Genomic DNA, 15,506 nt, shown 5'->3' with positions numbered 1-15,506 from the left:
TTGATTTTTCTTCCATTCTTTCTAGCTTAAATCCATCAAATCAAATTCAAGGCTCTTCTTGCCTTCATCCAATAAAAACAACATAACATCACATAATACCTACCAATCAAACACAATATTCAAGCTAAATACTAAGCAATATAAGCGCATAAAATGCACTTATCACGTAACCACCAGAAGGACGGTCACGTGCCAGCACAAAAGGTGCGTGTGGTACATGCGCCGCCGTATCGGAGATGTTCCGATTTCAGAAGCCTCCTAAGGTTGTTCCTGATCTTTTGACCAACTTTCGTAATTTTTGGAAATATATTTTAATTAATATGAATTTTTTATGGAATAAACAAAGTTTACCGGACCAAACTCTATACAAAAATGATTTAAAAATGATCAATTCTTGCGTTTTAATTCTTGGAGATAAATTCCTAAGATAGTACAACCCTGCGTAGTAATTTTGTTGCAGTGTCCATAGTGTTGTGTCTTTTTCCAGAACTGATAAGAATTCAAATATGACGGAATGCTTTGTTTAGGGAATGTTTTTTTGAATGTTACTAACTTTCTTGAATATATTCTGATAACTGTTATTCGTTCAATTTTCAGTTAAGTGTCTTTGACTAATCGAGATAGTTCCAGTCATGGTTCAGTCAAGGTGTTTAACAATTCAGTTGATCTTCAAATACATTGCTAGGTGCAGGCGTTAATCTTTAGTTATCTGAGTTCAGTCATGTAAATTCCTCATTTAAGCTAAGACTATTTCTTGACGTCGAATGACTTTGTTCCAGTTAAATAATCTTAGTTTGGTTGTCCAAATTCGTCGAGTTGTATTACTTAACTAATTCTTTAATTTTGCTAAGATATTTTGTTTAACACCAAAATTGATAAATTAATTCCAATGAGTTTGTTTGTTTTAATAATATTATTTATATTATTATTATTATTATTTTGATTTAAAAGAATGGGTTGTACAAAAAGACGCTGTTTTTGGTTGAGATTAGGGTTTAAGAGTATAAACCCTTCCCAAGGTTGGTTGAATCCTCCTCCGTCAGGTAGACATGAATTACAGGTTCCAAAACCTAATAGGCGCCCCCTACCGCGGTGGAAACGTCGTCGTTGCGAACAACACGTTGCTAATCTCACCCGTCGGTAACCGAATCTCCGTCACAGACCTCTTGAATTCCGAGACCATCACCCTCACATGTCAGGCCTCCACCAACCTACGCCACATCGCCGCCTCGTCCGATGGTGTTTTCGTCTTCACCGTCGACGAGAACAACCGCTGCCTCTTTATAAACCTCCCCCGGCGTGTTGTCCTTCACCGCATATCTTTCAAACACCGAATATCCGTTGCGAAGTTCAGCCCTGACGGGCGATTCATAGCTGTATCTGCGGGAAAGCTACTACAGATTTGGCGGTCGCCTGGTTTTAAGAAGGAGTTTTTCCCATTTGAGTTGATTCGAACATTTGCAGATTGTAATGACATAGTTACGTGTCTGGATTGGAGTCCTGACTCGGATTACATAATTGTAGGCTCCAAAGATTTGACTTTGAGACTTTTTTGTTTGAAAAAGGTGAAGAAGAGTGACTCTAAGAAGCCGTTTTTGTTTTTGGGTCACAGGGATGTCATTGTGGGTGCTTTCTTTGGGGTGGATAAGAAAACGAATGGAATAACCAGTGTTTATAGCTTATCACGGGATGGAGCCGTTTTTAGATGGGAGTTTAGTGAAGCAGAGCTGGATGTTCCAGGGACACCAGAGCAGAAGCAGGAGCAGAATTTGGCAAGTGGGAATGAGACAATTTTGAAGAAAAGGAAAGAAATTGATGGAAAAGACGAAGAATTTGAGGGAGGGAATGGGGTTCTATTGCATAAAATGAAATGGGAACTGGTGAAGAAGGATTATCTAATGCAAGCTCCTGCAAAGTTAGCATCTTGCGATTATCATCGGCGGCTTGATATGGTGGTAGTAGGGCTTTCTAATGGGGTCTTTGCTCTATATCAGATGCCTGATTTTGTGTGTATCCACTTGTTGTCTATTTCGAGAGAGAAGATCACGACAGCTGTATTCAATGGCTTGGGCAATTGGTTAACATTCGGGTGTGCCAAGCTTGGTCAGTTGCTTGTTTGGGAGTGGAAATCAGAGAGCTATATACTGAAGCAACAAGGGCATTATTTCGATGTCAATTGCCTTGCTTATTCATCAGATTCGCAGTTCTTGGCCACCGGAGCAGATGATAACAAGATCAAGGCAAGTTTTAAGCTGGATTTATGACCACATTAGTTTGTGTCATTTGTTTCTTTGTGCTCGAGCTCCACTATATCATATATTTTCATTTTGTTGGTAACACAACCAATTGACTACTATATTCATATTATTTTTTCGTAAATGGAGTACTTACTACTCCTGCTAACTGAGTAGTGCTCATGAGGCATGAATCCGAAATCCAATCATTTTAGCGATTCTGCTCCATTGTGTCTTTGTATCTACTTCCTTTTATCTAGATCAAACTTGTTCTAAGGGCAAATGCATTAATATATATATATATATATATTGTCTTGCCTATTTGTTATTTCAACAACATAAATTAGAAATTCAACTTTTTGGTACAGGTGTGGACTGTTTCATCCGGCTTCTGTTTTGTCACATTTTCTGAACACAAGAATGCTGTTACTGCGCTGCATTTCATGGCTAGCAAGAATTGCCTCCTGAGTGCATCTCTGGATGGGACTGTTCGAGCATATGATTTGTTCCGTTATCGCAACTTTAAAATATTTGTGACCCCTACACCGAAGCAATTTGTTTCTTTAACATCAGATCAGAGTGGTGACATCATTTGTGCTGGAACTGTGGATTCATTTGAGGTCTTGATAGCTGCTATTTTTGGACTTGATATTTTCAATAATATGAGTTATATGACTTTATATATTATACTGATGAAATGGTAGTGGGCAAATACCTGTAGATATTTGTTTGGTCCATGAAGGATGCACGACTACTGGATGTTCTAAGCGGCCACGAGGGTCCTGTTCATGGATTAATGTTTTCTCCCACTCAGGTAAGATCTTTGTGAAAGAGTTTTTCTAACCTATCATTTTTTCTCCTCACACGATTCATTTATGTCATCATTAATCATTAATCTTAAAATTTCAGATGCGCATAGGTAATGTTCTTTGATTGCATTTTTTATTTGGAGCTTAGAATGAGAGCGATTGTTGGTAATTGGTCTTTATTTAGAGTTTCCTATTTACTTTGCAGGCAATCTTAGCTTCCTCATCATGGGATAAAACTGTACGCCTGTGGGACATTTTCGAAGGAAAAGGTGGAATTGAAAAATTTGATCATACACATGATGTCCTTACAGTTGTTTACCGTCCAGATGGTAAACAGATGGCTTGTAGCACGCTAGATGGTCAAATTCATTTTTGGGATCCTATACAAGGCTTGGAAATGTTTACTATTGAAGGGCGTAGGGACATAGCTGGTGGACGTCTTATGACCGATCGAAGGACAGCTGCGAACTCGAGTGCCGGAAAGTGTTTCACAACTTTGTGTTATTCCTCTGATGGTAGCTACATTTTGGCTGGGGGAAATAGTAAATACATTTGTATGTACGATGTAGCTGACCAGGTTGGTTTTAATTCAAGCCATGTGCTTTACAGGAGCTTTTGTATGATAATAGTATATTTTGCTGCAATTTTCTTTTTTGCTTCTCAGTAAACATGATTGTGATAAATTATTTCTGTAACAAAATGACTTGAGTTTCCGCTTTCTCTTGAATATATATGCCATATTATTACACTTACTTCTTGTAATGTATTAGGTCCTGCTGCGGAGGTTCCAAATCACACACAATTTATCACTAGATGGGGTTCTTGATTTCTTGAACTCGAAAAATATGACCGAAGCAGGTCTGCTGGATTTGATTGACGATGATGATAGTGACACAGAGGAAGGCGTGGATAAGCAATCACGAGATAGACTGGCATATGATTTGCCTGGTTCAATGCCAAACCATGGAAGGCCTGTTATTCGAACAAAATGCTTGAGAATTGCACCAACTGGCCGGAGTTGGGCAGCTGCAACAACAGAAGGGGTATTGCTGTATTCTATGGATGATACCTTCATATTTGACCCCACGGATCTTGACATGGATGTAACTCCCGAGGTTAGTTTAATATTCAAGCTTGATCCAAGATTTGAAGAAATGAACTTCGAGTTAGAATTTGAATTAAAGCTCGATTTGTTCAAACTTAATTATATAGCTCTATTGAGGAAATATTGTTCGAGCATCGAAATATTCTAGAACGTGTTTGTTCTTGGTTTTAATTCGATAGCCTACAATATGTATCCGATGGTATTCTTAGTGGCTTTAAAAGCTCACAAGTCAATTAATTTGCACTCAAATCCAGTCCCATTTCTTTATATTATATTGAAAGTCAATTGCAATTCATGTCAGTCCTCTGAAATACTCTCATAACGTAGACCTTTCTGATCCCTACCTTATCTTGTTGAGTAGGCGGTTGATGATGCACTGAAAGATGATCAGCCAAAAAGAGCATTATTTCTCAGTTTGCGTATGAATGAAGATCCCCTAATAAAGAAGTGTATTCTTGCAGTCGCCCCAACAGATATATCAGATGTTGCCTCGTCAGTCCCTGTCAAATATTTGCAGAGATTAGTGGAAGCACTAGCAGATCTTCTGGAAAATTGTCCACATTTGGAGTTCATTCTTAGATGGTGCCAGGTTACATAAAAGCTATCACTGATCGGCCTATATTTATATTGCAAATGAAGAATGGCAGAGCAAATGTTGACTGTATTTTTGGTTTGCTTTTTTTAGGAACTGTGCAAATTCCAAGGCACCGTAATTCAGCAGAATTTCACAAACCTGCGACCTGCTCTTAGAACCTTGCAAAATGCAATTACTCGGTTGCATAAAGATCTGGCTGATACTTGTTCCTCAAACACGTATATGCTTCAATATTTATGCTTCACTAGCGACAAGAGATAACAGTCATCCCTATGATGTCAATTTACCGCGATGGTAAGATTTTTTGTTCAATTCCTTGTTTTTAAACTTAATATGTCATGATTGGGTCAAGTCATATATTAATATTTATCATTGGAACAGAAGATTAGTGATCGCAATTCCCACCTCCCAAAAATTACAGGTCTGTCATCTGGGGGGCCATAAATGCCACCAGCTAGACCTGATCATGTTTCTGTTCGAAATGTGGCCTGAAATTAAAACCAAAGGAGTTGCGGTTTGTTTTTGGTTAGTAGACAGTAGAAAACTAGAATTGAATCCAAAATTGATACCAGAATTGTATAATCATCTTACATTTTGGTAGGGTTTGCTGAGAAGTGCTTCCTAGAAGCTCTTCCAAACAATACCTTTATGTTTTTTAGCATACTTAGACAACTCGATCTGTATAATTAACCCACTTCATTTCACAGGGATTGCTGTCGACAAATGTTCGAATTCTTTATACGAGATGTTTTTGAAACACATATGTAGCTTGAACATGATGAAACTTAGGCCTCAAGAAAGAATGGCAGCCAAAATGAGCATTAGCTTTGTTTCTTTTGAAGTTTTTACGGGGCTAACCCCGTGGGCGGCTGTCATCGAACTTCTGATGTTGTAGAATAACTTGCAACCGCTCGATCATTTGGACCTGCTAAAGAGGGTTTCATCTCACAAGATGAAAAATATTTTGCTGTTCCGCTCTCCAGTTTTCTCAATATGACGAGGCAAATTGCTTGATTGATAACATTGCCGGAAGTTAGTTATATTAAAGTTTGTTCTGCCCAAGGAAAATTCTTGCATATGTATGTTTATTCCTAAAATGATACTATAATTGGTAGGATATTTCTCGAATATAAAGGCTTGAGTTTATGTTGGATACGTTTGGAATGCAAATTATCATTCTCTCTTTTTGATAGTCTTTATCTTATGAATCAAACAATATCCACTATTATACCTTGTGTTGATCAACTGTTGTGTTTTGATCATATTGAGTATGATGCATGTAAGAAATATAAAATAATTTGTAACCCATGAGGCTAGATCCGACCGGATCCAAAATAATTCAAATGTTTGCTTTTTAATGAATATTGGAAGGAATGGTTATCCAGCTTCCGTGTACACAAGTGAAATATTCTTTCATTTTTTTTATTCAGCATGTTAGTGTTGGCGGAGAAACATGTCCAAATCTCACAATCAAACTACCACAATTGTTTAAGCATTTGGCCTGTGAACTGCAATTTGCATTTGAGTAAATTTTTTTTTTTTTTCCCTCTCAATGACTGTAATGCATGCAGTAGAAGTAGCGTCATACAGGTTTCGTTTTTCCTTGTTCAAACCTTACATGATGGTATAGATACGAAATATTCATTTTGTTTCTGATTTGAATGTGCATTTTGTAAGAAATATGCAGTATGGAAGTTAATATGATAATTCATGTAAGAAAATATATATATATAAAATCAAATGAGGAACGCGCAATGCGCAAGTTTCAAGAGCAGAGCATTTGTTCTTTTTGAAGACCGATTGAATGCCTAATATTTTAAATACCAAAGCTATACATTTTTTTTTTCTTCATGTCTTACTTCTATTGCACCAAAAAGTATTGGTATTGGAGTTGTAGCTCGTGACGATCTGGGATTTGTAATACTTGCTCGAAGTTTATGTATCCAGGGTGTGTTTTCACCGTATGTTGCGGAACTACTGTCGGTCTGTGAAGGCATCCTGACGGCTTTGCAAAATCAATGGCAAGATGTCGTTTTTAAATCTGATGCACTTACTGTGGTTTCAGCAATCGCTAATTTGGCTCCGTATGCTGAGGAGGCTCCTATTGTCTCTTTGATTATCAAGCACTGTGCCCAAGCATCGAATTGGACAGTCCGCTTCTGTCGAACAATCGCTAATCATGTTGCTCATTCTCTAGCAAGTCAGAGTTTTCATCTTAATACTTCCAAAGAATTTAAGGACTGTTGCCCCATATTTCTAAGTTCTTTTGTAAACTATGACTTGGGCAATATTATCATATGAATGAATGACGTTTTATCTTAAAAAAAAGAAATATGATATGGTTATAATTAAACACTCTGTAGTAACTCGATTTTCGATTAAGTTAATCTACTGTTTAAACATGTTCAATTGGTCAAAACATGATCAAGGAATCCTAGTTTGGACCTAAAGAGCTAAAAATCGGATTCAGAACGATCAGAAGTAGTTCAGAGGACTGCAAGTCATTGGACAGTATGGGAGCTCCGAAGAGCAATTCGATAGCACCGAACTGGTTCGGAAGGCAATGTACTTGATCGGATGCACCGAGCAATTCGGAGCTTCCGAACTGCAGAACGGACGTTCCGATCGCTTTTAAATAAGAAATTATGGGCTTTCTGATTGGTGATTGGACTTGACAGAGTTCATAAGCTCCGAAGTAGAGTTTGGAAGGCCTGAACTATGTCGGCGGCAGTGAGTTGTCTAATTAGGGACACACATTCGGTGGTTAGAGTTCGGAAGCTCTGATTGAGGGATCGAAAGCTCCGAAGTGCGTTCGGAAGCTCCGAACGAAGGATCGGTGGTTCTGATCAACGTTTATATATAGGTACCGTGATAGGAGTCAGTTTTACGTGTTTTATTCTCGGCTTAGTTGTGTTTTGTTTTCGTTTCGTGTCATGTTTGTTTGTTTTTAATCTAATCTTTGTGTGTTTAGTGTTTTATCTTGCATTTCGTTCACTCCTCTGGTATTTGTGGTTGTTTAGCAGGAAAACAGAAAAAAGAAGAATTTATTTTGGAAAAGTCAAAGGGCACCTGAGAGCAGCAAATAAGGCAGTGATTCACAGGGGGATGCGTCCGGTCGGTAGTTTTCTACCGCCCGCGCGCGCACTCGTGAACTAAAACAGTAGCTAGAAAGAAAGTGGTCGCGCGAGCGGTAGTTTTCTACTGCCCGCGCGCGTGCTTAAAAATGCATACCGTAAGGTGGGCAGAAACCCTGCGCCCGAGCGGCTGTTTTATACCGCTCGCGCGCTTCCGCATAATTTTGGAAAAATATTATTTCGGGTTTTAAAAGGAAAGGACTCTTGGGGGCAATATATGAAAGATGGGTGCCCGGTTAGCCAACTTGTGGCTAAGGGCTTTTATGACTCTATGTATAAACAATCTTTATTTAATATAATTTACATTCATTAATGGCATTTTCTTTGTCTTTTTTCATATTGTTATATTGTGATATACTATTGAGACTAGCATTTGTGATGCCAAGTACCACGTTTCATTGGTAATGGACATGGAGATGTTCAAAGCATGCAAATGGATATTCATATGATGAATGATCGAACTACCCTATTCGGACTTTCCAAATGGTTATCACTTATCGAGTGGATAAAGTTCGCGGTTTTGGTTGTACACCATTAGTCCTTACTACTTGAAACATCATTGACACTCTATATACTAGTACTGTACTTTGACTCGTTTACCGACTCTATTGGGGTCATCAGGTGTCGGGATTGGGTACAGTTACGACACATATAGGAGTCGATTCTTTGTTGTCAAGGATTCACCACATATTTGCGAGTGTGGATATCCTATGCGATCTGAGGAGATATTAGTGTGACGAATCTCTGGCCAGAGTACATGATGTGTTTTAGGTTACTCGGTTTTCCTAGTAACACATGCGATGTCACTATTTGATCTCCAATATGTAATGCATAGTTATCGAATCTTGAACGACTCTCGATGCACCAATGGTTGTTGATTCGATCGGGATATATATATGGATGAAGGCACCGTACTGTACGCTAACCAAAATCTACTGGTTCTTGCAGGCTCTATCAGTGATACCTAGGGAATCATGGGGCGATGTTGCTAGACGCTCTTACCATGATTCGTTGGGCAAGTCGGAAATTGTTGTTCCGAGTCACAAGGAGTTGTGAGCCCACGGCTAGCTGTATCCATAAACCATTGAGGGTCACACAAGTAATGGATTACTAAACCCCGTTGAGATAGTTAAATTTAAAGAGTTAAATTTAATGAAAGAGAAGTTGGACTTCTTAACTAAAAAGGAGTGAAATTTCCTAAAATGACATATGGATGGGCATTTTTGGAAATCACTGAATTCGGATTCAGAAAAATTATCTTGACTTTAAAAGATGCAGAAATGGTTTCTGTGCACATTGGTAAAATCAGTTTATCAATCGGAGTCACGATGAATTTTATATTAATTTCTATAATAACAGGCTTGGCTTGTTGGGCTTAAGTTATGGATTGTGGGCCTGAAGGAGTTAGAGTCCTAATACAATTATAACTTAATCTAGTCTAGAAATTATCTATAAATACATGTGTAGTGTTAAAAAATCAGAGACAATTACTCTTGCAAATTTTGAATTACACACTAAATATTCTAAGGGGATTTTCGAAATCCTCTACTCCTTTTTGAGATAATTCAGTCTGTGATTTTTGTGAAAAATTACATTCCGAATTGATAGATCAAATCTGTTTAATCTCATCGATAAACATCTGATTGATTTCTAGTGCAATCAATCAGAGGGTTTAAGTTTTCTGTTCGTGGACTTAATTCCGGAGGTTGATCGTGATAGTCATCGGTTCCTGGGATTTACAAGAAGAGCAGATTAAATTCTGTTGGAGTCCATAATCAAGCCTTTGCTTGAATAGGTAAAAATATTTAATTGTGTATTTATATTTTTACTTGCAACAATTTTAATCGTTAGGATTTGATACCCACGATATGGAATCGTTCCATATCGAAATATAAAAATTTTAAACTTCCGCTGCTCCGGGTATCACATCCGTGTGATCAAAGAACGCGTGTTCCAACAGTGGCATCAGAGCCAGGTTGCTCAGATCAAACGATTAAATTAATCGATTGTACAAAATATTTGGCTTCGGTTTTTTTTTTTTGAAAAACAAAACGAATTTTAAAATTAAAATTTTGACGGAACAGGGGCATCGGGCAGCGATCGTCGCTGCCCGGAGCAGCGCACGGCGCTGCCCAGTGCAGCGATTGTCTCTGCCCAGGGCAGCGATCGTATCGCTGCCCAGGGCAGCGACGAAGTTGCCCGCCTCCACGTGGGCAGCCCTGTCCCACGTGGAGGAGGGGGCTGCCCGGGAATGTCCCGGGCAGTCCGGGAAAAAAATTAAAATTCAATTTTTAATTAAAATTTTGAAATTTTGAAAATCTAGTTTTTGGTCCGATCAAAAATTGTTTTTGATTGGTTCACGAGGCGTCGGATCGAATTGTTCGAGTCCGAAATTTTTAAAATTGATTTTTGGATAAATTTGAATGTTTTGAAAATTTATAAATTTTATCCGTTAAATTAGATTTTATAAAATCAATTATTTTGGTACAATTGATGATAAGATATGATCTTATGAAAGGATAAGATAAAATTTGATTTTATCTTTTAATTATGATGCCATTGCATGTTATCCAATTATTTAATTATTGGATAAGGGATGATCGATTGCCATGATCAATGTTTTAGGTGTATGTTAGGTAATTTACATTTGGTTTTATTGTTGTTGAGTTTTATTAATGGGCTTGGTTTATAGCCCAATTTGAATTGTCATTTGTAATAAAAAGTGGGATTGGTTTATGGTCCGTTCCCACCCCTTAAATATGTATCCCCTACTTGTCATCAAAATTCATTGTAAATTTGTTAGACTTAGTGGGAGATAAAGATTTGAAGACAATGGTGGGCCCAACAGATGATAAAGACCGAAGAAATGTAAATGAAAGCTCAATGTAATAGGATTGCATTGCATACTTGCATATCACCTAGGATTGGACTTAGACTCGTGATTGGCAACCACGGGTTGATTAGATAATGGGATCGATCATCCTTAAATAATATATGATATTATTGATGTATGCATGTTTAGACTAAATTGTATGAATCCCGCAAGCATACATAAATTGCATGATGAGACAGATTTTCAAAAATTAAAAATCCCTCATTTTAAATATGATTTAAAATTGATATCAAGATAAACAAAAGGGAATTTAAATATTGTTTAAATATTCCTACCTTCAATCAACGATCAATGTATGAGATGCTACCTGCGGGCACGGTCCGGCTCATATTATTGGGGGGGCCCGTTCGTCGGAAAGCTGTACATTGGATCGACACATGTTGTAAGTTGGGTGGAACTCCCATGGGATTGGCTCATATTATTGGGGATCCACATGGCGACCGTCCATCACAACTTAATATTGATGGGTCATCTTGACATGTCACATTAAACGACGTCATATTATTGGGCCCTTATTGGACATGAGGTAAAAACATGGGGGTTGCTTTGGAAGCAATTGGGCTCTACCTTTTAAAAATTATGGTTGGCTGATATTATTCGGGACTATAGTTTGTCAATTAGACTCCATGTTCCCACTAAGGAAACAAGTTTTCCGTTTTCACTAGAGGGTAGTGAAATCGTTAAAATAGTGGGAGTGAAATTCATAAAATTAAATTTGCCATATTTTATGTCTTAGTAAATTAATTAAACAATCACTGATTATTGTCTGTTTCTTTTCAGTATTTCATTACAATGAATTCGCGCAATCCACTATACTTAATTCTCGAACAAAACAAATTGACTGACGCAAACTATACGGAATGGTTCCGTAAATTAAAGATTGTTCTAAACTCGGAGAAAATTTTCTATGTGTTAGAAAAGAATCCTCCAAAGGAAGCACCGGCTAATATAAGTCCGGAAGAATTGGCAAAACTTGATCAATGGTGGGACCATGATGTCAAGGCTAAATGCTATATGCAAGCTTCAATGTCTGATGAGCTCCAGAGGCGATTTGAGGATGCCGTGAATGTTGTTGACATACACATGCACCTCAAGGAACTTTTTGGAGCTCAGTCAAGGTCGGAGAGGTATGCCACCGTCAAAGAGCTCATGACATGCCGCATGCGAGATGGGACTTCGGTCCGTGAGCATGGGGTACACGTGATTGGGCTCATTGAAAAATTGGTAACACTCGATTTGACTTTGGAGCATGAACTAAACGCAGACTTGTTGCTTCTTTCCCTTCCTTCGTCGTTTGACGGATTTGTGGTGAACTTCAATATGAACAAGATAGAGGCCACCCTTGAAGAGATGGTCAATATGCTTGTGTCTTATGAGGCCACATTAAAGAAGGATAAACCGGTACTCTTGGTTGGCTCCTCTTCTTACTCCAAGAAGGGGCCAAGTGGAAAGGGTAAGAAACGTTCTGCCCCACCCAAAAAAATTGTACCACAAAAGAAGGCCAAGACAAAAGCTTCAAACGTGAACATATCAGGAGATGCTTGCCATCACTGCAAGAAACCCGGTCATTGGAAACGTAACTGCAAGGAATACCTCGAGAAGTTGCGAACTGCAAAGGGTATGTTTTACATTGAAATAAATGTTTCACTTAATACTACTTCTTGGGTATTGGATACCGGATGTGGATCTTACATTTGCAATGATTTGCAGGTGATGACAAGAAGTCGTAAGCTTAGGATGGGTGAGACCCAGCTGAGGCTTGGAAATGGTTCCAGAGTTGAAGCCAAAGCAGTGGGAGACGTTTATTTAGTTTTGCAGAACAATTTTAAGTTATTTTTGAGAGATGTTTTATTTGTGCCAGATTTAGTTAAAAACATTATTTCTGTTTCTATGCTTGATAGAGATGATTTTTCTTGTAATTTTGTGAATGGGATTTGCAATATTTACAAGAATGAATGTTTGATTGGAAATGGACAACTTGAAAACGATCTATATAACTTAAAATTAAAAGACGTTCCAATTAATTATGTTGATAAACCGGTAACAACAAATAAAAGGAAAAACGATAGTCAAAACCCGGCAAACCTTTGGCAGACTAGGCTAGGTCATATTTCCTCAAGGAGGATGAACAAGCTAGTGGGAGAGGGCATGTTTGATATGTCTGATATTAACTCTCTACCTACTTGTGAGTCCTGCCTAAAAGGAAAAATGACTAAATCTCCTTTCAAAGGGAAGCCTGAGCATAGTCAAAACCTGTTGGATTTGATCCATACAGATGTCTGTGGACCATTTAGTATCGGTACTAAATTTGGACACACCTAATTCATTACCTTTACTGATGATTATTCGAGGTATGGGTATTTATATTTAATGAAATATAAGTCTGAATCATTTGAAAAGTTCAAAGAATTCAAGGCTAAAGTAGAAAACAAACAAGGTAGAAGTATTAAAGTACTTCGATCGGATCGAGGTGGAGAATATTTAAGTACCGAGTTTTTGAGCTATCTAAAAGAGAATGAGATTCTCTCTCAGTGGACTCCTCCTATGACACCTCAGCTGAATGGTGTCTCGGAGTGTCGCAATCGAACTTTGTTGGACAGGGTTCGATCTATGATGAGCTTCACTGAGCTCCCTCCTTCGTTTTAGGGCTATGCACTTGAAACGGCGGTGTTGTTGTTGAACAATGTTCACACCAAAGCAGTAGATAAAACTCCATACGAGTTATGGAATGGCAAAGCTCCTAAGTATTCGTACTTAAGGATTTGGGGATGTCCTACTTACGTAAAGCAGACAGTGGGAGATAAGTTGGATAGTCGATCCACCTTATGTTATTTTGTAGGATATCCGAAGAATTTAATCGGATATTATTTCTATCATCCTAATGAAACAAAAGTGTTTGTTTCGAGTAATGCCACCTTAATGGAGAAGGAGTTCTTATTAGATAAGAAAGGCAAGATGATGGAACTCGAAAAAATTCGAGAAGAACCCGAGATACAAAATAACGATCACACACCTCAAGAACCTTCAACGGACACGCCTACATCTAGGAGATCCGAGAGGACTTCTAGACCTCCTATTTGATATGGTCTTCTTCTTGAAGGGGATCAAAGTGAACCCGACATTGGATGTGATCCAAGAAACTTCAAGGAAGCAATTTATGATGCGGATTCGAATTTATGGCTTGATGCTATGCAGTCGGAAATAGACTCGATGCATACAAACTAAGTTTGGTCTTTAGTAGATCCTCCCGATAAAATTGTTCCAATAGGGTGTAAATGGATCTAAAAGAGAAAACTTGGGCCTGATGGCAAGGTACTCACCTACAAGGCACGATTGGTAGCTAAAGGTTATACTCAAAGACAAAGAGTTGACTATGATGAAACCTTTTCACCAGTCGCAATGTTCAAGTCCATAAGAATCCTTATTGCCATAGCAGCATGGTATGACTATGAGATATGGAAAATGGATGTGAAGACTGCATTTCTTAATGGAAACATTAAGGAAGAAATCTATATGATGCAGCCCGAGGGATTCACATCCATGGAAAGCGAGCATAAGGTATGCAAGCTTCAGAGATCAATTTATGGTCTCAAACAAGCATCAAGAAGTTGGAACCTGAAATTTGATGAAACAATAAAAGACTTTGGTTTCATCAAAAACCCGAAGGAACCGTGCGTATACAAGAAAGTAGTTAAGGATGCGGTGACATTCTTAGTACTTTATGTTGATGACATCCTACTCATTGGGAATGACGTAGGGATGTTGCAGTCAACAAAGATATGGTTATCAGGTAGATTCTCGATGAAGGATTTGGGTGAGGCCTCCTATATTCTAGGGATACAGATCTATAGAGAAGATCTAAGAGAATGATAGGACTCACTCAAGCAACCTACATCGACATCATATTGAAAAGGTTTTCTATGGATGAGTCCAAGAGAGGACATCTACCTATGTGTCATGGAGTTTCTCTATCCAAGTCTATGTGTCCCAAGACTGAAGAAGAGATAAAAAAAAATGACACACATACCATATGCGTCAGCCATAGGTAGTATTATGTATGGGATGATATCTACCAGACCGGATGTAGCCTTTGCTCTGAGTGTCACGAGCAGATATTAGGCCAACCCTGGTCAAATGCATTGGAAAGCCGTGAAGGATATTCTTAATTACTTGAGAAGGACTAAGAATATGCTCATGGTTTATGGAGGAAGAGAATTGAAATTGGAAGGCTATACCGACTCTAGCTTCCAAAGCGACGTGGATGACTCGAAGTCAACATCTGGATTCGTATTCATGCTCAATGGCGGTGCTGTCTCTTGGAAGAGTTCCAAGCAGGACACCACAGCGGATTCCACCACTGAGGCAGAATACATTGCAGCATCAGCTGCTGCTAAAGAGGCCGTTTGGATGAGGAATTTAGTCCAAGAGTTGGGCGTAATTCCTGAAGGTGTTGGTCCAGTTCCGATGTACTGCGACAACACTGGTGCCATTGCTCAGGAAAAGGAATCAAGGTCTCATCAAAGATCCAAACACGTACTGAGGAAATACCACATCATCCGGGAGATTGTGGAAAGGGGAGACATCACTGTCGAGAGAGTGGCCTCTATAGACAATATCGCTGATCCACTTACTAAGCCCTTGCCAGGACCATTTTTTGACAAACATCGCGAAGCAATGGGATTGCGTAGTATGACTAGTTGGCTTTAGGGCAAGTGGGAGATTGAAAGAGTGGGTGC

At 38.6% G+C, this 15,506-nt stretch overlaps 1 protein-coding gene across 1 annotated transcript; it reads left to right on the top strand.

The window, feature by feature from the left end:
* The first annotated feature begins 989 nt into the window (after positions 1-989).
* On the top strand, positions 990-5,948 carry LOC140880683 (periodic tryptophan protein 2). Its single transcript, XM_073285330.1, has 8 exons — positions 990-2,240; positions 2,603-2,854; positions 2,956-3,048; positions 3,249-3,620; positions 3,814-4,158; positions 4,510-4,737; positions 4,834-5,037; positions 5,451-5,948. The coding sequence occupies exons 1-7, from the start codon at positions 1,050-1,052 to the stop codon at positions 5,002-5,004; spliced, it is 2,652 nt and encodes an 883-aa protein (XP_073141431.1). The 5' UTR covers positions 990-1,049; the 3' UTR covers positions 5,005-5,037; positions 5,451-5,948.
* Positions 5,949-15,506: the final 9,558 nt, after the last annotated feature.

The sequence above is a fragment of the Henckelia pumila genome, chromosome 2, assembly GCF_033568475.1.
Source record: "Henckelia pumila isolate YLH828 chromosome 2, ASM3356847v2, whole genome shotgun sequence".
Classification (NCBI taxonomy): Eukaryota; Viridiplantae; Streptophyta; class Magnoliopsida; order Lamiales; family Gesneriaceae; genus Henckelia; species Henckelia pumila.
The sequence above is the reverse complement of the archived record's forward strand: the minus strand, read 5'-3'. Positions and strand labels throughout refer to the sequence as shown.

Coding starts and splice junctions, on each gene's coding strand:
- LOC140880683 (XM_073285330.1), top strand. CDS start 1,050: ATGAATTACAGGTTCCAAAACCTAATAGGCGCCCCCTACCGCGGTGGA. Junction 2,241..2,602: donor CAGATGATAACAAGATCAAG/GCAAGTTTTAAG, acceptor TTTTTGGTACAG/GTGTGGACTGTTTCATCCGG. Junction 3,049..3,248: donor TAATGTTTTCTCCCACTCAG/GTAAGATCTTTG, acceptor TTTACTTTGCAG/GCAATCTTAGCTTCCTCATC.